A 20,930-nucleotide genomic window follows, 5' to 3' on the forward strand; every position below is an offset into this window, starting at 1 on the left:
ATGCCATCACATTCTCATGAAGCTCATTGGCTGCTCACTCTTTGTCTCCAAATTTCTGAAATCCCTGACTGAAGCCACAGAACAGTCAGAGCTTGTTTGATCCACTCATCACAATGAGAGTTCACTACATTTAACCAGGAGGACGCAGCGAGCCACCGATCACCACACCGTCATAAAAAAGGTGTCAGCCGGTCACCATGGTCATCAGCATGAAAACTACACAAACCAGTGAAAGAACTGATGATAGAAAATATGTCTGAAGCTATAGTCTATATTAAGATTCAGCCTGAAACTACACATTAATAATACAGAGTACACAGTAGTAATTAGAGGTGTGGAGTTTGAAATATGTGGGTTGACAGGAGGCTGAAAGATGGGATCAAGTTGCATTATGGAAAATGTAGGCTCCAGCATGGCCGGAGCTTGACCCACACTGGGGAGTAAAATTAAAAATATACACAGATGTAATCTGTCAACACATCTTCCGCCGCAGGCTAAAAACATCTCTTCAGATTGCACCTCGGCTAAGATGATGGTTTCTATATTAAACAGAAATTGTACTTACATCCTGTACATCTATGTAGCACTTACATGATTCTTGCTGTTCTGGGTTTGTAACCCCGCGAGTGAATGCTTTGGGTTAAAGTATTGAGACGATACAGCTGACAGCTGTGGTAGCATTTGCTAGGAGCAGTTCATTTTTCTGGAACTATTTTGGATGGATGTTAGCTCGGTAGCTAGCTGGCTATAAAGGAAGATCCTTCTTCTTGGAAGTTGATTGGCCGATTCATTCTCCAACCAGTGGAAATAAATGTTAGTGGTCAGAACCGGCCTATACAAATTAGAGTTTAGGCTATTTAAGAAAATACTAAATCAGACGACAAACCCAACGTTAGGTTTAGACAACAAACCCAACGTTGGGTTTAGACAACAAACCCAACGTTGGGTTTAGACAACAAACCCAACGTTGGGTTTAGACAACAAACCCAACGTTGGGTTTAGACAACAAACCCAACGTTGGGTTTAGACAACAAACCCAACGTTAGGTTTAGACAACAAACCCAACGTTGGGTTTAGTCAACAAATCCAACATGAGGTTTAGACAACAAACTCAACGTTAATGTAGCACCTTCTTCCAATAGAGCTGGACATGTGAGAGAACACAAATGTTATGATTTACACTATATCAATTGAATTAAATGTAACAGTATTGCACACACAGGCTTCCAGAATTTAAGAATTTAAGGCTTTATTTATAACATAGCATTTTCTTTACCATATAGGAGAGGACTGTTTTACAACGAGAGTCATTGCAATAAATACAGTTTGGGAATACAAGGGGAATAATATGAAAATATAGGTAATGTAATGAAACAAGGAAGTCTGTCTGTCTGTCAGCTCGAGTTTAGTCACGTGCTCATCATGCTCAACATTAAAAGAAAAAGAAACACTATCTAGTGATTAAATGTAGTAAAAAAAGGAATACCAGTATCACAAAGCGTGGCTGGATTACAGTGGCTGAATACAGATGGAACACAGAGGGGAGCAGCCTATTGTTGAATTCCTTTTTACGGGGATCATCCGCCCAGTTTCAGTCCCGGAATACACACACTGGAATGCAGCGGCTGCACCTGATGCTACACCACCGGCCCAGAAAGCTATCACTACTTCAGTGCTCCATCGTTGAGACATGTTTTAAAATGTGGGTATTAAAAAGAATGTTGTGAAGCTTTACACATTTGCACAACTGTATCTCATCATTCAATGCTTTCTACAGCTTCTAGGACCTTTGCTTCTCCCATCAAAGAGTCGAGATGAAGAAGGAAAGCACTCAAGGCACCATTTCATTGTATGATTCATAAGAAGAAAAAGACTAGCCAGGGTAGCAAAAGATTTGCTCTGTTGTGTAGTTGGTAACACACTAGTTAATACTGATCTGGAGATGGAGGTCTCCACTAATAGTCAATGCCCTGGTCATTGTAAGGGGAGCTGTAGTCGTCATGGTAACCTCCTTGGTACTCCTCTTCCTGGAACTCGGCCTGATAGTCACTGTCGCTGATCTCAGAGCCATTGGTGCCAGTACCCTGGCTGCCGTTAGCGTGGATGACCGGCTCTGTTGGGGGGGCGCAGTACTTGGGGTCGTAGACCTGTCGTCCCAGACCGTACACACTCATACCTCTCTGAGACGCCACCTTGTTGGTGCCCATCTGGAGGGAGATGGTGGAGTTGTCCAGTGGCTGCTGCACCACCTTCTGGTCATATATGTCTCTCCGGGTACCTGGGGCTGACATGCCCGCCTGCAGGAAACCACAATGTAACAGAAACTTTACCACTTAATGAAGGTGCATTACATATACTTCCCTTGAATAAAAAAAATCTGGAATGGTTGTGATCGTAGATCACTTAAATGTTTGGTGAAATCAAATGGTGAAGAATCATTAATAGTGAAAGAAAGAGCATTTTCACATGCAATGTGAAGAGAAATAAAGGGTTTGGGACTAAAAAGCTTTGTAGCCTTAAGAAAACCACATATCAGTGAGGCTAATCGGGGAAAAAAGGTTTCAATTTGCTCGGGAGCATTAAGGCTGGACTCTGGAGCAATGGTAGAAGGTCATGTGGTCTGATGAGTCCAGATTGACCCTGTTCCAGAGTGATGGGACCTCAGGGCAGATGAAGTGATGCAGCCATCATGCCTCTTGTCTACCGTCCAAGCCTGTAGGGGGCAGTGTTATGAGGTCAGCTGACGACCTGACTACAGTCAGCTGAGCAGGTTATTCCTTCAATGGACGTTTTCTTCCCTGATGGCTCGGGTATATTCCAAGATGACAATGCAGGATTCATCAAGCTCACATAGAGTGATTCAGGAAGCATGACACGTCATTTTCACACATGGATTGGCCACCTCAGTCCAGTGCTGAACCCCTTTGAGAATCTCTTGGATGTGCTGGAGAAGACTTTCGGCAGCGGTCTCACCATCGATACAAGATGTTGGCAAAAAAATTAATGCAACTCTGGACAGAAATAAATGCATAAGCTTATCCAAGAGTGCAGAGAATCTGGGTTCAACGGGTGCTTTGAAACCCAACATCTAAGCTAACTATGAAACTACTAGCTCAGTGGTCCAACATTCGCAAATGGAAATTGCTATCACAACCACAGATTGATGAGGTGTTAGGACAAGGGGGAGCCAGGACGGCAGGCGGAGGGATTAGTAGAGGACTAGATTTTCACCTGGCTCGCTCCTTTATTGGTCCCCATCTGCAGGCTGATGGTGGTCTGGTCATAGGGTTTGTCCGTCTGATTCTTTGGATCATACAGATGTCTTCGGGTTCCATATGCAGTCATGCCAGCTTGACTCGCACACTTGTTTGTCCCCATCTGAGGACAAAAGACCAATCACCCATCAGTCAATCATGTTATAAATAACCCCCAAATGAAGCATTGGCATTTTAAAGGTAATTGAAGCTTGTCTCACTCTCAGTAGATCAGTTTCTCCCATTGACTATGTTTTTGCTGTTGGCCTGTTTTACAGAGCTCCTAAACAGACACTAGTCTGGAGAGTCCCAGGATCGTTTCAGGAGAAATGAGACTCTTGGGAAAATGCTAAATGTGTTTATCTCTTTGGCACTAACGTGGTTGTATTAAAGCTAATACAGCTCTCAGTGACATCAGCCTACAGATTAAGAATCACTTCATCACCAGGCAGACTTACCTGCAGTCCAATGACACACTGACCAGCCTTGATCTTCTCATCGTCAAAGTGTCGCGCTTGTTTGTCTGCATATTTCACCCCGATATCAATCTTTGAGTCCATACCTTTGGTCTTTGCCTAACAGAGAGGACATGCTGGTCAGGGGAAGTGAGATTTGTTCCCAATAGAAACAATAGAAAATGTGTTCCTCCATACACAATGACCCTCTGTACTCTGTGTTCACTCACCATGCTGGCCAGCGCAAGCAGTGTGGTCTGGACTTGAGTCATGTTCCCATTTTCAAACAGGTCATTGGCCTCAAAGATGTCATTGGGCTTCAGGCCATAGGCCAGGATAGCTTTGATGAAATTCCCAAGGTTTTCCAGCTGCAAAGAGCAACGGAAAAAAGACAAAAAAGGAGTGATGGGGGCTGGGACGGGGAGCCCAACAAAACCAGGAGGAAGCAACACATAATGCTGTTAGTGAAAAGCTTCATAAATGAGTGGACTTTGCTCAGAGCTTGACATGCTGTGACTGGTCTTCACGGAGTTGAAATGAGCTTGTTTCCAGATCACAACGGGTATTTACCTTGTGCCAGTTCAGCTGTGATAGGTTGATTCTCTTTACTGAAGCAGGCTGCAGCTTATTTATCAGTCTGGCAGGAAGGAACACACAACATGTATCAGAATATAATGTCATCTATGAACTATGGAGGATACATTACAGAACAAGTAGTGTCATCAAAGACGTTACACATCAAAATGTCAGAGAGAGAGAGAGAGAGAGAGAGAGAGAGAGAGAGAGAGAGAGAGAGAGAGAGAGAGAGAGAGAGAGAGAGAGAGAGAGAAAACTTACTCGCAGAGGATGACTCCATCCTTCAAGCCTTTCTGGAAGTTCTCTCCAATAGTCATTCCTGTTACCTCCTCAATCCAGAAGCGGAGCTCCTCCTCCTTTTGTTGGTCATATTTCTGAGCAATCTGAAAAATAAAACATCATGTTCAATCTGAATTCCATATTTGGGAAAAAAGAAACTCATTAAATATCAACAGGGAGTAGAGGTGGGAGAAATAATCGCTTCGATGATGAGTCGCGATGCAGTAAAGTCTATATTAAGTAATGTAGCACATCAACTGTAGGAATTGGTTTGAAAGATTTGAAGGAAAAAATCTTATTATGTTCAAATCCAAAATAGAGATGCATTGTGATACATTAAGAATCGTTTAATAATCCTGACCCTCTGAAGCGTAATCCAAACATGAGGTGACTGACGATTCCCACCACTAATAGGGTTAGTCTCTATTGTCAGGAGACTCTGACAATATGTAAATCTACTAATTTGTCTACATGGAGAGGAATTTTCTAAAAAGTGTTTGTGTCCCTCTGCATGACTCTCTAATAATGTCTTTCAGTTGGAAGTATCATTTGTGCCAGCTCCACCTTTTTTTCTTCTTTCAGTTTACACGCATTACACAACAAAACCAACGTGAAACAACAAAACCAAATCTCACGTAGTTTTTCATTTTGTTTTTCCAAACCTAGAGAACCTATAGAATACATTTTGTAACCATTTCATAAACTCCTGTGAGACTAACAGAATACATTGACATCGAATATTCATCCATTTAAGATGTAACACACTTTGTATCAGCAATAGGTTTCATAGAAAATTCACTTTCCAACATTTCAATGCGGGAGTAGTGTTGGGCTTCAGAGAGAGAGAGAGAGAGAGAGGTACAGTATGAGGATGTGGAAAAGCAGGGCTCCAGAGTGCTACAATTTTGGCACATTTGGCCAAAATTCTGCGATGTGCAACTACAGACTTTCCTTGGCTGCACCGGTGAACCCAACGTTGGTATGTCTGTGTGTAATGTTTTTTCCCCCCATCAGCATACAGCAACGAAGAAATATCAAAGTCTGAGCCAATCAGAGGCAGAGTAGGAGCGACCAGTGTAAAAAGTAAGTCTGGAATATATTTCATAATACATTGAATGTGAAATCTATGAGTTGCTTTGAAGCCACTAAAATTGCTTTGTCAATGGATATCAGGTTAGAAAATGTACTATTTGTCCAGTTTTACATGACGTCCAGTATTAACCAGGCCCAATCCGGTCTCCTATCTAAACACATGGACAGATGGTGTTTTTGCTGGTTGAACAGAGATAGGTTGTAGTTAAACGTTGCGTCTTCCTCCGAACATCAGGGCTTTGTCTGTGGAGGTTGATAATACAGAGAAGCCCACTGAAAGGACAAAGATCAAGAGAGAGGGGAATTTTCTCTCTTCAATTCTCCCAGTAGATTTCTTGCCAAGAACTTTCAGAAGAAAATCAGTTGTTGGAAAAAGGGATGTCATTCTTTTGATGGAACATAAACTGATCATCGGGGGGGGGGGGGGGGGGGGTTCAGAAGCAACAAACACACAAGACTGCATCAGGCGTTATGTAACCTGAAGTGGTTTCAGTTAGGAATTCAGCGACCCATGGTCCAACCAGGGTGATGGAAGAGTGAAACACAGTGCACAGGCACAGAGTGTGAAACAGAATCATCCAACCACAGTGCTTAATCAGCATGGAGTCAAACTGAACCAAGGCTGAGCAAACAGAGAGGCTGCTAATCATTAATATACAAGTGAGTCAAAAAGACTACAACGAGAACAGAGAAACACAGCGAATCCTCGTTGGAGCAGGCTGATCAGTGGCCCGGATGTTATGATCCCTGAAGGTTCTGCACAACAACTGGCTTGTGTTGACCAACTTGACCATTAATGATGCTGCTACTATTCGGACTCATCTTCAGTTGTGGTCGTCAGCGTCACTGGGTGTTGTGGCCTTTAATCTCAAGACACCGTCGGCCGAGTCGGCCCCGGCAGACTCGTCAGACCTGGCTGTGGATCTCTGTTAGTCTCTAGGTGGTCACAGCTGGTGACTACTCCTTCATCCATTCACTGAATGCTTAATACTGAACCTGGACTTGATGTTCTGACTGCTGCAAAGTTCAAACCGTCCTCTTGTGGATCACTTCAGACCCCTAGCAGAGCTGATCACACATCACTGCCCCACTGTGTAGTTCAGATTTGGTTTCCATTTTTGCCCATTCCCTTTCATTTCAACCACATTTCTATCATCGCATGCTACTTGTTGGTCATCTTACCACTTTAAGACTTCAAACTAATTACATTTGCTTCAAATCCATACAGGGTCCCTGCAGAACATGTTTTGGCCCAAAAGGGAAGGGGACACAGGATGCCGAAGCCCTCTGAGGCTAATTTGTGACAAATGGAATTGACTGTGTTCCCGGTAGTGGTAATATTTGTTCTGCGTACTGAAGTAGCATATCAGATAACACGATTAAGCTGTGATGAGAATAAGAACATACTGACTGTCGGGAGTTGGAGGGGGGATGACATTTAAACGTCAGTGGTTCTAGTCCGAGTAGAGATGAAATCACATCTTTAGTGTTTTTTTTAAAGTCCCAGTGAAACAGAAGTTAGAGCGTCTTTAACTTCTGCTCTGTGAGGATCTCACAATGAAAAGGTATATTTCAGCGGTGTGCAGTTACACAGTTATTGGACCTGGTGGACTTTCATCCAAGAGTATGATATAGAGAGGCTAAGTCCAGCCCCTTCCAATGGACCACCACGGGACCTTGTTTGATTAAAAACATACACTGTAGTCAACGAGACAAATATACATCATCAAAACATACAAATGACAGAAATGTAATGCTGAGAATTACACTTCAATCATGGTACAGATCGGACACGTAGGTCACGTATGAGCCACATTATCTAAGACGTGCAGTAGAGATGATGAACCGCTGATGGCTAATATAACTTAGAGCCTCATAGCTCTATTTTTATGGCGTTATAGCTCCGGGATGCATTATGTTTTCAGGCTGTCTGTACATTATGATTAGAGTTAGGTAGCAATTACCAATCATTTTATGTTGTTGCTGCAATTTGTGTGGAGCATTCAAAGAAAGTAGGAGGACAGCTGTACTCTACTGTCTACTGAGGACAGCTGTACTCTACTGTCTTAAAAAGGACCAGACCAGTGTTACTACATATCATTGTCCATCAACAACATCGGCCAACTAGTTTACATAAACCTCTACCATGTTTACCAAAGTTGCTTGATTTTTGAGATTGTTTGTTTGTCCGAACGGTGGCCCATTTTGCATCCCCTTCTCTGTCCCCCTTTCACTCTCACGCTATCCTCTCGGAATAAAGGCAAACAGGCCAAAACATAATACACTTAAAAAAAAAGAAAAGACTGAGGCTTGTGTGAATTTCAGGCTCGTACTTCTTTTCTTCTTTGAATTGTCGATCGTAAACCAACGTTGAGCAGCATCTCATACAAGCTTGTTTATCTCACCGCTTCCTGGTTACAAATCCAATCTGAGCCAACCAGAGAACTTGTGGCCAATAGGATGCAGCCAAGAAGAGAGTGAGCTTGTTATGGAGGTCGGCGCACGCTGAAATGAGACTCCGGGCCACTTACGGACACTGGAAGCCGCCGGGCATTAACAAGAGAACCCAGAACCTGCTTCTTTGGATGCAGATGGGATTTTAATTTTATGACTTTTATTAAAGCTCTGGTCTACAATTTGAAAGATTTGTCAATTGAGCCAAAATTGATCCAATAGTAGCCATGCGATGCTGATACAGCGGAGTTTCTGTTGAAGAGCAGTGCTCTCAGGTCTCATGCATTTCAATCTGTTCACACGCTCACACGCCACATCTAGTATTTCTCACGCAGACAAATTACCGGGACAAATAAAAAAAAAAACCTTCTCTCATTTTACGAAAATAGTTCACCGAAATGTGTTTCTGAAAACATTTTATGCGAGAAATAAGCGATGCAGTTGCTAAATCTGTCTTTATTTTAGATCAACAACGGTCAGTTTAAAAGCTTTTCGAGAGCTTGCGGGCAGCGCCCCGTCTCTCGAAACTCGCCGCGGCACGACGGCATTGCACGATCAGCCAAAATCTCACTCTGAACTAAGTTAAAAACTAGCCCTGGACCAGGTAATCTTTCGTCTTTATTTAACTTTCATGCCGATGCTGGTTTATGACTGAAAGCTGCCGTTAGTTTGTTGTTGAGTTATTAGACAAGACTATTTCTGTCTCTGCAGTATTGTTTATTTGTTCGACGGTTACGTTAGCCTGGAGGGGGGTGTGCTTCGTGGGAGCACAGAGGGGAGGTCGATAGGAGCTCGGAGGGGAGGGATTAAGGAGCACAGAGGGGTGTGTGTGGGGGGGAATGCTTGTTTCAAACCTTTCAAATCGTAGATCATAGCTTTAAGAGTAATACAGTAAATTTAGATAAAATAAACCATGCAATAATTTCCACAAGGTTGAATGACCTAAACCCAGAAACTTAACAGTCTCCAGTGTTTTTACTCCGTTTCAACATGAATGGCTGTGAACGAAGGTTAAAACGGGGAGGCTGGGCTCGACTAAAGTAAACACTGCAGACACTGATGCATACAAGATGTGTTGAAGACGGGAGGAATTTCTGCTGATGGAGAGAAGTCAGAATTAGACTGGTATAGTCCTTTAACCTGCTTCACTCTCTTAACCCTCAGGCTTCACTTTAATTTACGTGTGTGTGTGTGTGTGTGTGTGTGTGTGTGTGTGTGTGTGTGTGTGTGTGTGTGTGTGTGTGTGTGTGCGCGCGCGCGCGCTGTTTCATGTGTCTTTGAAGTAGACAGATTGACCTTAGCTTGACTTTATTGTAGAACTTGGAATCAAAGAGTGGAGTAAAAAAAAACAATGGTTAGTATGTTTATGCACCTGGCTGGAGCCCTGTCACAAACTGCATGTAGACTGGTTGTCTGCTCATTTCACTCTGGGACAGACGAGGAGCAGGATGAAGAGGCGCTTCTCTGTGGGCGAAGCTTTGGAAGAGATTTTGCGACCTGAAACTCCCGGAGAGGTGCAGGAGAGTGACACATCCTCAGGGGGAGATGCTGATGTGGATTCAGCTACTTTTCTGTGGATTCCTTCTCTTCCTCGAGTGTCTGTTCCACTGAGAGCGGAGAGGACACAACAGATCCTCTGAAAGAATGGACCTCTAAAAGTGAGCTAGTCTGGTGACCCACTAATGCTGAGACTACCCGCTACGTTCCTTTTTCCAGTGGTTTGATTCCGGGGCCGACAAGGTACGCCATCACAAGGGTTTATGACATTGAATCCTCTTTTGATTTGTTTCTCACGCCAGAGATTGTCAACATTATTGTCAAAATGACAAATCTTAATGGAAGATGCACATTGAGAAACTGGAGTGGTGTCGATGACACCGATGTGCAGGCGTATATTGGGCTCCCATTTTGGCCGGTGTGTACCGGTCCAAGGGGGAATCCACCTACAGTCTCTGGGATAACCACAGTAGACGCGCAATTTTCCTGGCCACCATGAGTCATACCAAATTCCGGATTATCAACTCCACAGTCAGGACGCAGCTCTCAGGATCCAAAAAGAATACCAGTCATCAACACGGATTATAACCGCTGCAAGGGAGGTGTCGACAACTTGGACAAGTGTGTCTGCCTTCAACTCCTTCGTGCTGTACACTGCTCTAGATCCAACCTGGAACCATGGAAAGACACACAAGAGGAGGCTTTTTGTGGAGGAGTTGGGGAAAAACCTGGTGTCTGCAGAAATGCTGAGGAGAGGTCGCCTCCACCGTACACCTTCTGCTGCTACAATGATGCAGGATACAAGGGCCTCGGCAGCTGCCCCTGACACCGATACCCCCGCCAGCAGCTCCACTAAGAAGAGGGGACTGTGCTGGATGTGCACATAAAAAAAAAAGTTGTGCTGCAAGTCCTGCTGGATGGAATAAGGAGGAAGTCGAGCACAAACCATACACACGTTTGTTCTAAAAATTGTTGTGTTATATTGTGTAATTTGTTAAATCTCATGCTGATTAAAAAATAATTCATTGGAAATAGTATTACTGCTGTGTTTTTACAGATGTTTTATCACCAAGAAATGACAGACACTTTATGCATAGGCCTACAATGGGAAATGGCTGATTTTAGTGGTGAACACTAAAAATTACAAATTTTACTATTTTTCTCAAGAATGAAACCCTAACATTACAGAATGCATGATTATTTGTTGTAATGGCTGAAATTAAAAAATGCGGTTTTAATGGGACTCAATGGGACATTTTTGTCCCTAAAGGCAAAAGAGGGAAGTGCATTTTAAATCTGAGGCTAAAAAATATTAAATTAAAGGCAGATTAAGAAGACAAATTTGCCCAAATGGACAAAAGTGTCCCTAGTGTTGCCTGAGGACCACACAAGCAGCCCCTTCAGATCCCCCCTCCTTGGTCCCAATTCCCACGTAGCTTAATTAATAATTAGTTGAATTTAATAAGTAAACCTTCTTTTCTGTCTCCATGTCAGCACCTGGGTTCTCCTTCAAGCACAACACATAGACCAACTGTATTATAAGATAATACTGCTTTTGTTTAAAATATTCTAGCTCACATGTGACGTTGGTGCACTGACTCCACACACTTTCCCTCTTCCAGCACTAATTCCATTACTTCAATGGGCTATCTGCCGATACAAAGCACTAATCTAATACTAGTGCTCCATTTACCACATTTACAATCTCTTTACTGCTGGGAAATTATTCTTACATAAATTAACATGAAGCCAGGGATTGTTGTCATCTCAACTGTTGGTGGAATTAATGCTGAAATTGATATTGACAAGAAGTGATGTTCAATGGGAATCAATCACATGCTTCCATTTGTCATTTGTATCCACTTAATGGGATCAACACGACTCCGACATTTCGCTCATTGCATCCCTGATGTGTGAGATTATCTTCATGACAGTGACGGACAATAAAAGTCCTTTGACCCACAAATGACAACTAAACTTTGGCCCATTAAACAAAGGTTGTGCAACCCCACGTTGGTGTGTTTATAACCACGAGTAGTAGACAGTAGTACAATTAGGACATTGTGCTTAGGCAGGGTTCACCTGGACTGGTCTCCAGTCTACCACAGGACTGACACATAAGAGACACGTAGAAACAGACAAGCATTCACACCTTTAGAGATATCAATTAACCCGCATGACTGGGCCCCAGTGGAGTCGTTCAGTCCTGCGATCCAGTCAGACCTCATCATTACTGGAACAGTAGTCATCAGTTGTTTTTCCTTTAAACTGTAACTACAGTATCTCTACACATCTTCACGACTACAGTTGGGTTGTTGCGTAATGATGCTGAAGGCAGGGAGGACATCTGGTTCACTCTGGTTCTGGCAGGGAAGCGTCCACAGGAAGCCTTTTAAATGTTTCTATGACAACATATCACCATTTTAACCACTGCTGTGTGACAGACTAGCATCGGCCCTTTGATTATCTATCTGACACTTGTTTTCATACTTTGTATGATGAGCTTGTTTCCTCAATCTGACAATTGTAACATTATAGAGGACGATCTGTCAGAGACAACTGATCTGCTCTTTTCTCTGCTACGATGGTGTCTGTCTGTCTGTCTGTCTGTCTGACAGAGATCAGGACAGACAGACACGGACAAAACAAGCCTCTCCTCCATTCTCTAAAGTGACATCACCACAGATTCTCTGAAAAGTTCAGCTCTCGGAGCCGCCGCACTAAAAAGACAGAGCACTCAGAAAAAAGGAGAACAGATGAAACAGACCCTTTGTGGACACGTGCCCTTAATAAAGAGCCACGAGTGTGACGAACATCTTCAGCTAAAACCGGGGAGATGATGAATGATGTTTCAAAGCCAACCAAATTTCCACAAAGAGGTTGATTTTATTATTTGCAAGTGATTTTTATTCACATAACTAGCTCACAAATAACATGTTTATCATCCCCACACTAAAATTAAGTTTACAAGCTTGAGTGTATATTGAGTGCAAAACAATATTCATTCATTAGACTCATATTCGAAGTTCTGTTAGATTAAAACACTATTTATTCATCTACATAGCTCTTTAAACCTGTTTTTGTATCCAAATCTACTTTACAGTTGACAGATTTTTCCACAGAACATTTTCATAGAGGCACATCTGACCCGTACCTGCTTGCACACGTCTGCTAGCAAGGCTGGAAAAACACCACGATGCCAGCTGAGCAGCGGAAAGTCAAATGCATGGGCACGAGGCCCGGAGGACGGGGTCCTCGTCAAGGGGTTTCTGCTGGAGGACTTCAGGAATGTGATGTATGCAGCTGGGAGAAGAGCATGGACTACTGATCACACCACATGCAATGGAACCCATATGGGCCCCAGCCTGACCTGCTCCTTTATTTATGTGCACTTTCTCACAGAGGCTTTCCTGCATGAAATGGGCCGATGCAACTAAAAGAGTCACCCCACTGTACAGACGGAGTTACAACACAGATGCCTTGAAATAGAAAAGAGGAATTTAAATCTTGTCGGGTGTAATGTATTCTAGCTTTCTGTAGTGCTTTAAAAAGGCAAACTACATCGCCGACACGCACACACATTTTTGCAGGACTTCCCCAGCATCCAGCATGTATAAAGGAATTTCGTTTTGCTGAATATAGAACTTTTCTGTGTTTATAAGAAGTGATGACATAAATATGTGGGCGGAGCCAAACTGGTGTCCAGCAGACATTCATTTCCTGAGCCGTACTAACCGTACGGATCCAACTATGTTACATTTTCTATATCATCAACCCAGTGTCTCCACTGAAGAACAACTCAGCGGCCCTGCTTTGTTTTTTCCAAAAACGATTATGACGGTGTGTCGTCGCCGCCTGCTCTACTCTACCGTAAAATAAATAGAAATATATTGATTCCAGAGGGAAAATTGTTCCGTAAAAGTTGCATGTAAAAGTTGCATGTCCACTTGCACCAACTTCAATATAACACATCCAGAAACACAAGCATTGAACGTAAAAAGCAGACCGGATGAACGGTTCTGGAGATATGTGAAGGACGCACACACATGCACACATGTATTCTCCTCAACTACGAGTCAACTCTCCAGTCTTCCTCACCTCCAGAGGTCCAGCCGCTGTGGAGAAAACCCCAACCCTGTAAAGCTGCTGGGCCTGATAACACCCTGGTCCTGTGTTAAGAACATAAGTCAACCCACCACTGACAGTGTCAACAGATCACTGTCAAAGGAGACAAAGTTCCCACCTGCTTCAAGACAACCACCATCATCCTGGACCATCATGATCCTGAACCACAACAGTCTGCAGTGTCCAGTCTAAATGACACTCAGCCCTTGCGATGAAGTCCTTTGATAATCTGATTCTCCAACACATCAAAAACAACACCCCAGCCAGCCTGGACCCTGATCCACAGAGGATGCCTTCTCCGTTGCCATTATTGGTGAATAAACACTACAATTCCTCAAGATCCAAGCGAGCTCCCCTGTCCAATTAAAGGGGTTAGCCCCCTCACTTAAGGCGGGCTGGCCTTTAAGGTGGACCCGCATCCTCATCTGAGTTTTGTTCTTTTTTAAAAAACTGTTTTGTTTTTTTAACTTCTTTTATAACACTTTCGATGTTGACGATGGATGAAAACCCTGGTGCTTGTTTGCAGTGGCTGAACTTGAGCTCAGTGGGCCCGAGGAGGCCGGTCCACAGAGCCAGAGGGGGTTGTTCAACTTCTATTTTTGGAGGCAAGAGGTTGATCAAACGAGAAAATGCATTTCCTGTCGAAAATGCTTGTGAAAGTTCAAGGCTGAAATGAACAGCAATCCTGAAAAAAGGACCTTTAAGAATGTGTTGATAACGGAGCTGCATTAGATAAAGAAGAGATAAATACAGTGTTAAATACAATGTTGAAGAGTCTCAGTCATCCAGGTCCTGACTGGTGGGGTATTTAGGTTTTTACCTTCTTGTATAGTTGTTAATAATACTTTGAAAATATGGAAGGTGAAATTAATTAGATATTTGGGTGGAATAAACATTAAAAATGTGGATAAAGTTACTCTATGGAGCTTTTATTTTGAAAAACAGATATTCCAATATGAAAAATAACATTTGATTGTGAAAAAACCCAGCACAACATCTTCGCTCTGTCCCCTGAATGCACCACAAGACAAGCATTACATGTCATGTCACTTTGATGAATGGAAAATGTAACGAAACGTTAGGAAGCAATTCAACAACAGGCGCGATGACAGACGACGTCCACAGAGAGAGACATCGTGTCTTAACAGGAAGCGTATGATGTCACGTGTCTACATTTAGCATTTTTTTAGAATCACCCCATAGTTCTTTTCGCTAATCCATAAATTCAGGCGATGCCGTTGTAAATTAAATGAAGTGTATCCACAGCTGTATCAGAGTTTGATTTAACAGTGTCTGCACACAGTTTCATGGTCCACTGACCTTAATTAACTGGGCTAAACAACAACTAGTGCATTGCCAAACCTTTCCGCGTACTACTACTAATATTACTTCTACTGCTAATACTACTACTACTAATATTACTATCAACACAAAATGCAGATGGAACCCAAGAGTCTGGTCTTCTAGAGATTCCTGCCTAAAAGTCTGTTATGGCAGTTTTCCCTCGCCACTGGTGCTGTAACTCTTTGCTCCTGGGTGATGTTCCAGTCCTGCTCTATATGTGGAACCTGTTCTAAGATAACTTGTGTTGCGATATGACAAATAAAATTGAACTGGAAAAAGTAATGCTGCAATATTTCTATTTCACATGTGGGAGTATAAAACTGCACCCAAAACGGCCGATACAAATACGTACACGCTACACCCTATTTATCTATTTGATACGGTGTCATCAGTTCCATCCCTGGTATACGTAACACCAGCAGTGCAGCTGTTCTGGTCATGTTCTTTAAAGATCTTCAAACATGAATCCAGGGAGTCACTTGTTACTCATCCACAGAACTTTTTACAGTGATCACATCACCACAGATCCATCGGTGCTTCAGGAGAGAAACGTTGGATTCAGGCGCATGAGAAATTTCTGCTTTGAGATTCTTTACCTGTTGTATTGAATCAGAGAGAGATGTGTGTGTGTGTGTGTGTGTGTGTGTGTGTGTGTGTGTGTGTGTGTGTGTGTGTGTGTGTGTGTCGCACACAGAAACAGTAGTATTGTTGGAAGAATCACCATCACACACCAACATCCATCCATGTGATCTCGTGTACAACTACAACTGCAGATGTGTAACTTTGTAATGACTCATTGAACTGCACATAGAAGGTAAAAGTCCAGATGTTCCTTCTGACTCCATGAACACATTTAGCCACAAACACAGATGCTTTATGGCGTTCATGTATTTACACTATTCTGTTTTTTTCCAGATCTTTCTGATGCCGCCGAAAGCTGCTGCACTAAAGTCTACGATCTTCCGATGATGTCATCGGTTCGACATCCAGTCTATCAGCAGTCTGGCGGACGCCGCCGGTTTCTCGTTGTGCAGATTTTCCCTCGACCACCGTTTGATGAATAGAAAGCGCCAATAATCGCGCTCGCGCTACGTGGCAATCTCTAAAACGGAGCAACTTATCGAACACGGAGAGAAATGATCGTGCAGGAAGGATCTCTCTCCAAACACCGTCAACAGCAGCTCACTACCAGATTTAAGTGCAAAGCGGCCCCATCCAGAGACAAAGAGGGGCCACGGGAACTTAGTTTCCGTCTCCGAGGCCTCGGCTGACAACCACCACTCTGTCCCGCGTTACTGGACTCCGCTGGGAAAGTTCGGACAACTTCCGTCAACTTTCCTGCACATTTCATTCCGCTAAAACCTCGCTTCTCCTGCCTTTGTTGGCGGAGAGTACCGTTTGGAGGGACTGTCCGCTTCACTCCCTCTCACACGCAAACCGAAGACTTGAACACTTACTTTGCTTCTCACTTCAGCAGATAATCCGTACGATGGTCCTTTATTAAAATGGGTCATTCTGTCGGTTTCGGTGCAGCTTCTCGGCTACAGTGTAGCACAGAGCCGGTGTGGAGGGGGGCAGCTGCTTCGGCTCCAGGAGGACCAGAGGACAGGAGGACAGGAGGACAGGAGGACAGGAGGACAGGAGGACAGGGTTCCGTTAACCAACAGGAGCGCCGGAGACTGTCTGCGGGACAGGCGGCCTCACATTCACTAACCGGGGGATGAATGATTGACGTAGCCACAACAGCCAATCAGAGCAGCCCGCTGGCACAGGGCCACGCCCTCGCCTGGGTTCACTATCTATCCTGCCTACACGTTCAGGGACTTCCATGAGAAATCAAGGCAGTTTCACGTGTCATTAATGAAGGAGAAGTGATGTTTTTAACAATTTAAATTGATTGAATCAATGAAAATAATACCGTGTGATGAAGGGGGTCTAAATGCAGTGGACTTTGATCCAATCAAATTAAAAAAAGTAGAAAAAAAATTGGATGGATTTTCCATCCAAAATCTTTTCTATTAACATGTGACTTTAATATTCCAGAACTGTCTGTTAAATTATCCTCTTTGTGACCTTATCTCAGGATAAATATGTACGCTAGTCAACAGAGAGACAAATTATGTTTGATCCCGTTTGAATGAATTAATTCCACATAATTATGGTTGTGCATTTAAAAGTCAATGCAAAGACCTTCAGACTTGTTACTGATCACCATCTATATTGCGTTATTTCAGCGTCCTTTTGATCCGTTTATTGCTATCAAATCCCAGCTAAATAGTTTATTTTGGGTTCCTCCAGCTGTGGTGGACCAGTGTTCACTGAGAACCTCCGGATGATGTCATGAGTCCAGACAGAATGACGTTTGGTTTCTGGGACTTAACAACATGTACAAAGCAGCAATAGTGGCCCTGATGGATGAAACCTGGTTGGTGTCTACGTGGAGGGAAGCCCCCGCCCTCCTCCCTGCCGCGTCTTAGCTTGAGTGATGCAAATAAACACGACTGATGCACCAGAGGACATGCTGACATGGAGAAGGCAGCTGGAGCAGGACCCTGGCATCCATCCTGCTCCAGAGGGCCTCTTTCTTAGTCAGGTATAAGCCCACACTGCCACTTCCAGGACCAGGTTTATGCATCGCCTCGCTGACAGTTTGCACAAGTGTGCTGCACAAACATAAAAAAAATCTGAATTACTGGGGAAAAAACACTGTCTTCCATCATTGGGGTTTTCCCACAAGAGAGAGGCGTCACACATGCAGGCATCCCTCTGGGCTGGGATGTACAGTCTCATCCTCGTAAACAGGCCGTCTCAACGGCTGTGGGCCGGGCTGCTCCTCGGGAACGCTTGGAAAGATTGAAGGCTACAGCATAGCACATGGTGAGGTGGTCCACTTTTCAGCGGTGTGGATTCACTATGTTGAATGTTTAATCTGTTCACACAACATCTATTGCACTTGTGTCGTTCCTGGTAGAGGATCCTCCTCAGTGTCTCCCTGGGGTTCCTTCTTCTCTTCCCTGTTAAAAGCTACTTTGGGGAGGTGTTTTATCTGATGGAGGATCCTGGGACAGAGGATGTCTGATGTACAGATTGTAAAGAGCCCTGAGGCTAAATTGTTTTAGTTGTTGGCTACATAAACTAATTCATTTTACTGAAATCACTCAGTTGTCGTTGGCATTTCAGAGGGATTTCAGACAGAGATTTGGAAGTTCAGCTCCCTTGAAAAGAAGAAGAACTCATTGTGTTCACTGACTGGAAGTGGCTGTGTGAAGTATTCATTAGGTACCAATGTTGACACTAAAACTACTTAGTAATTTAGTCATCAAGAAGCTGCCCAAAGCCTATGTCCAGTGATATAATCCACAGACGGGATCAGTTTCATGAAGGAATTATTTTTCTTTCAACCAGTGCAGCCGTGTCTCTCGTCTTGAAGGGCTGCTACAAGTGTTTGAGCCACCAGATGTCGCTGTTTGAAGCCCCAAAGCTTCATAAGGCTTCATCTGCCCATCACTAGAGCAAAGGAGATACATGTTGCTTCTGGATTAATTTTGGCTCCTCTCTTTACCCGATATCAGAGGTTCTCATAGATTAGATGTCAGATGACTTTGTTGTTATTATAATAAGGTAAAATTCAAGAAACTTAGCGTTTATTAGCGATGACTTATTAAATAAATAAACCATTGTGTTGCTATGAGCAGCACATTAAGGACAGAAAAAGCTTGTGAGCTCAAAGCAGCTTTGGGCAAACAGCAGTCATTTCCCACAAAGCCTTTGAAACCGCCAAAAGCTGCAACCGAAGCGTCATTCAGGGCAGCACATTACCTCGCTGAAAACAAAAGGGCATTTTCAGATGGCGAGGTTGTGAACGGGGTAATGTCCTTCGTAGCAAACACCTTGTTAAAAGACCAGAAAAACCTCAAAGATATCATCACTGCTCTCTCTCTAATGTTGAAATTATTGATATATTGAGTGAGATTGTTGAGATTGAGATCAATAATTATATTTTTATGTCTTTTAACTGATTAATGTTAATAAAAATGCAAATAATCTTATATAGTCATAATTCTAAAGGTAACTTCAAACATTTTATTTAAGAAAATTACTGAGAATGAGAAGCCCTCCATAAAAATCCCACCTGTCGAGTTGCCCTCAGTTCCCAAAAAGGTTGGAGACCTGTGGACAGGAACGAGGTCTAGGAGGGAAGAGGGCCAGACCACATGTTGGCAGAGGGAGACAGGAGGAGGTGACGCCCGGCTGTACTGTGATGATGGGTGATGTCACTCACTTTGGCAGCGTGGAGAAGGAGCCCTGCTGGGTCGACTCCTTGGTGCCACAGCAGCAGTGATAGTCCAGCTGGTTCTCCTACGGCGGCAACCGGACAGGAAGAGGCGGGGTTTACTTTAAAGCCTTACTTGGACGATTACAAATCACTTTGTCAAACATGTATCATGTATCTGAGGCCCATGTGGACTGCTGCCTCCTCCAAGTCCACGGATAAAGACTTGAAGTGATCCAGCACAGAGGTGAGGAACTCGTGAGCGTCCTGAAGACAAACATACAGAAGAGAATGTTTTAGAAGGTGGGACCTTTTACAAAAAGTATTTAAGAGCCGTGTATTGTAAATAACAAGCATACGTACTTTCTGACGGTTGTCAGCAAACTCTGAGTTGAACCCAGCAACGGTGGATTTAAAGGAAGTCAGGACGTGTGTTTTCTCTCCCCTGTTGTTGTTGAGCTGACAGAGTCCGAGTTCAGTGAAATCCCTGCAAAGACAGAAAGACCAAAGATGAGATGTACTTAGCTTAGCTTTGTGCCTTCATGTTGAGCTGTGAGGTTAGAAGCTGCTGCTGTACCTGAAGAGGACGGCTCTGGGCTGACGACTCCACACCTGCTGCTGATTGTGGATCTCCTGGACCACACATCTCAGGGTCAGGAGGGCCTGCAGGCTGGAGTTCATGTAGCAGCTCTAGGCCAAGTTGGGGAAACTTAAACACAACTAGAACGAGGAGAAAAGTCAGAGCTTGTTCGATTTCTGGGTTTCTATAACTAAACCTGGAAGAACAAAATATGATTCAGTGTTATGAGTCTCTTTACAAGTGCTTACCCAAGGCAGACGGGTTCTGCTCTGTGGAAGGGTTGTCTGCTGGTTGAGGGGAACGATGTTCCCAATGGATTCCCACCATGACCTCCTGTCTGGGCCTCTGGGGTCTCAGGTGGAGGGCTTTCCTTTCACACTAGTGATGAAAGAAAACACGGATGGTTCTACTGTTTGGTCACAACGATGAGGTTCAGGCAGGTAAACCACATAACAGGAGCATTAATATATATGTGTTCAATCAAACAGTAAAAGTATCTCTTACTTATTTCCAGCGACACAGGACGGAACATCTGTCTTCTACCACATCTTCTTCTACAGCAGCCGGCTGTTTGGTCTGGATGATGCCTGCACCAGTTTGCTCAGAGGTTACTGTTGTATTCTGCAGCTCTGATACAAATACACCTTATTCAACAGACAGATCAAAACACATGTAAACCACTGTGAGTTTACTTAAACAGTGAGTTATTGACCGTGGCTCCTCGAGGCGCTTGGGTCTAAGAAAAGCTGGATTTTACTTTGGGACGTTACAACGCTCTGAAGTTATTGGAAATGTTTAGATCACTCGAGTCAGAAATCTAATCCTACAAATACTAAAATAGTAATAATATATAACAAACAAGCAGCAGAATGGCCACCTCAATGAATCCGGCTCCATCTGGGTTCTGGTGCCAAAGTTTGAACAGCTTCCATAACTCCAGGTCAACTTCACAGCTAATTCTCATTCTCACCTTTGATTGTCCTTCATTGTTGCACGAATCG

At 43.5% G+C, this 20,930-nt stretch overlaps 1 protein-coding gene across 1 annotated transcript; it reads right to left on the reverse strand.

Moving 5' to 3' along the window:
• Positions 1 to 1,229: 1,229 nt before the first annotated feature.
• Positions 1,230 to 16,721, reverse strand: cnn3a (calponin 3, acidic a). Its single transcript, XM_084033126.1, has 7 exons — positions 16,534 to 16,721; positions 4,547 to 4,668; positions 4,280 to 4,346; positions 3,940 to 4,077; positions 3,713 to 3,829; positions 3,232 to 3,378; positions 1,230 to 2,297 (listed from the first exon to the last, which is right to left on the reverse strand). Exons 1-7 carry the CDS (start codon positions 16,588 to 16,590, stop codon positions 1,956 to 1,958), a joined length of 990 nt encoding a protein of 329 aa, XP_083889252.1. The 5' UTR covers positions 16,591 to 16,721; the 3' UTR covers positions 1,230 to 1,955.
• Between the last annotated feature and the right edge of the window lie 4,209 nt (positions 16,722 to 20,930).

This window comes from Eutrigla gurnardus (assembly GCF_963514095.1).
Source record: "Eutrigla gurnardus genome assembly, chromosome: 18".
NCBI lineage: Eukaryota > Metazoa > Chordata > Actinopteri > Perciformes > Triglidae > Eutrigla > Eutrigla gurnardus.

Coding starts and splice junctions, on each gene's coding strand:
- cnn3a (XM_084033126.1), bottom strand. CDS start 16,590: ATGACCCATTTTAATAAAGGACCATCGTACGGATTATCTGCTGAAGTG. Junction 4,347..4,546: donor GATGGAGTCATCCTCTGCGA/GTAAGTTTTCTC, acceptor CCTTCCTGCCAG/ACTGATAAATAAGCTGCAGC. Junction 3,830..3,939: donor TGCTTGCGCTGGCCAGCATG/GTGAGTGAACAC, acceptor CCTCTCTGTTAG/GCAAAGACCAAAGGTATGGA.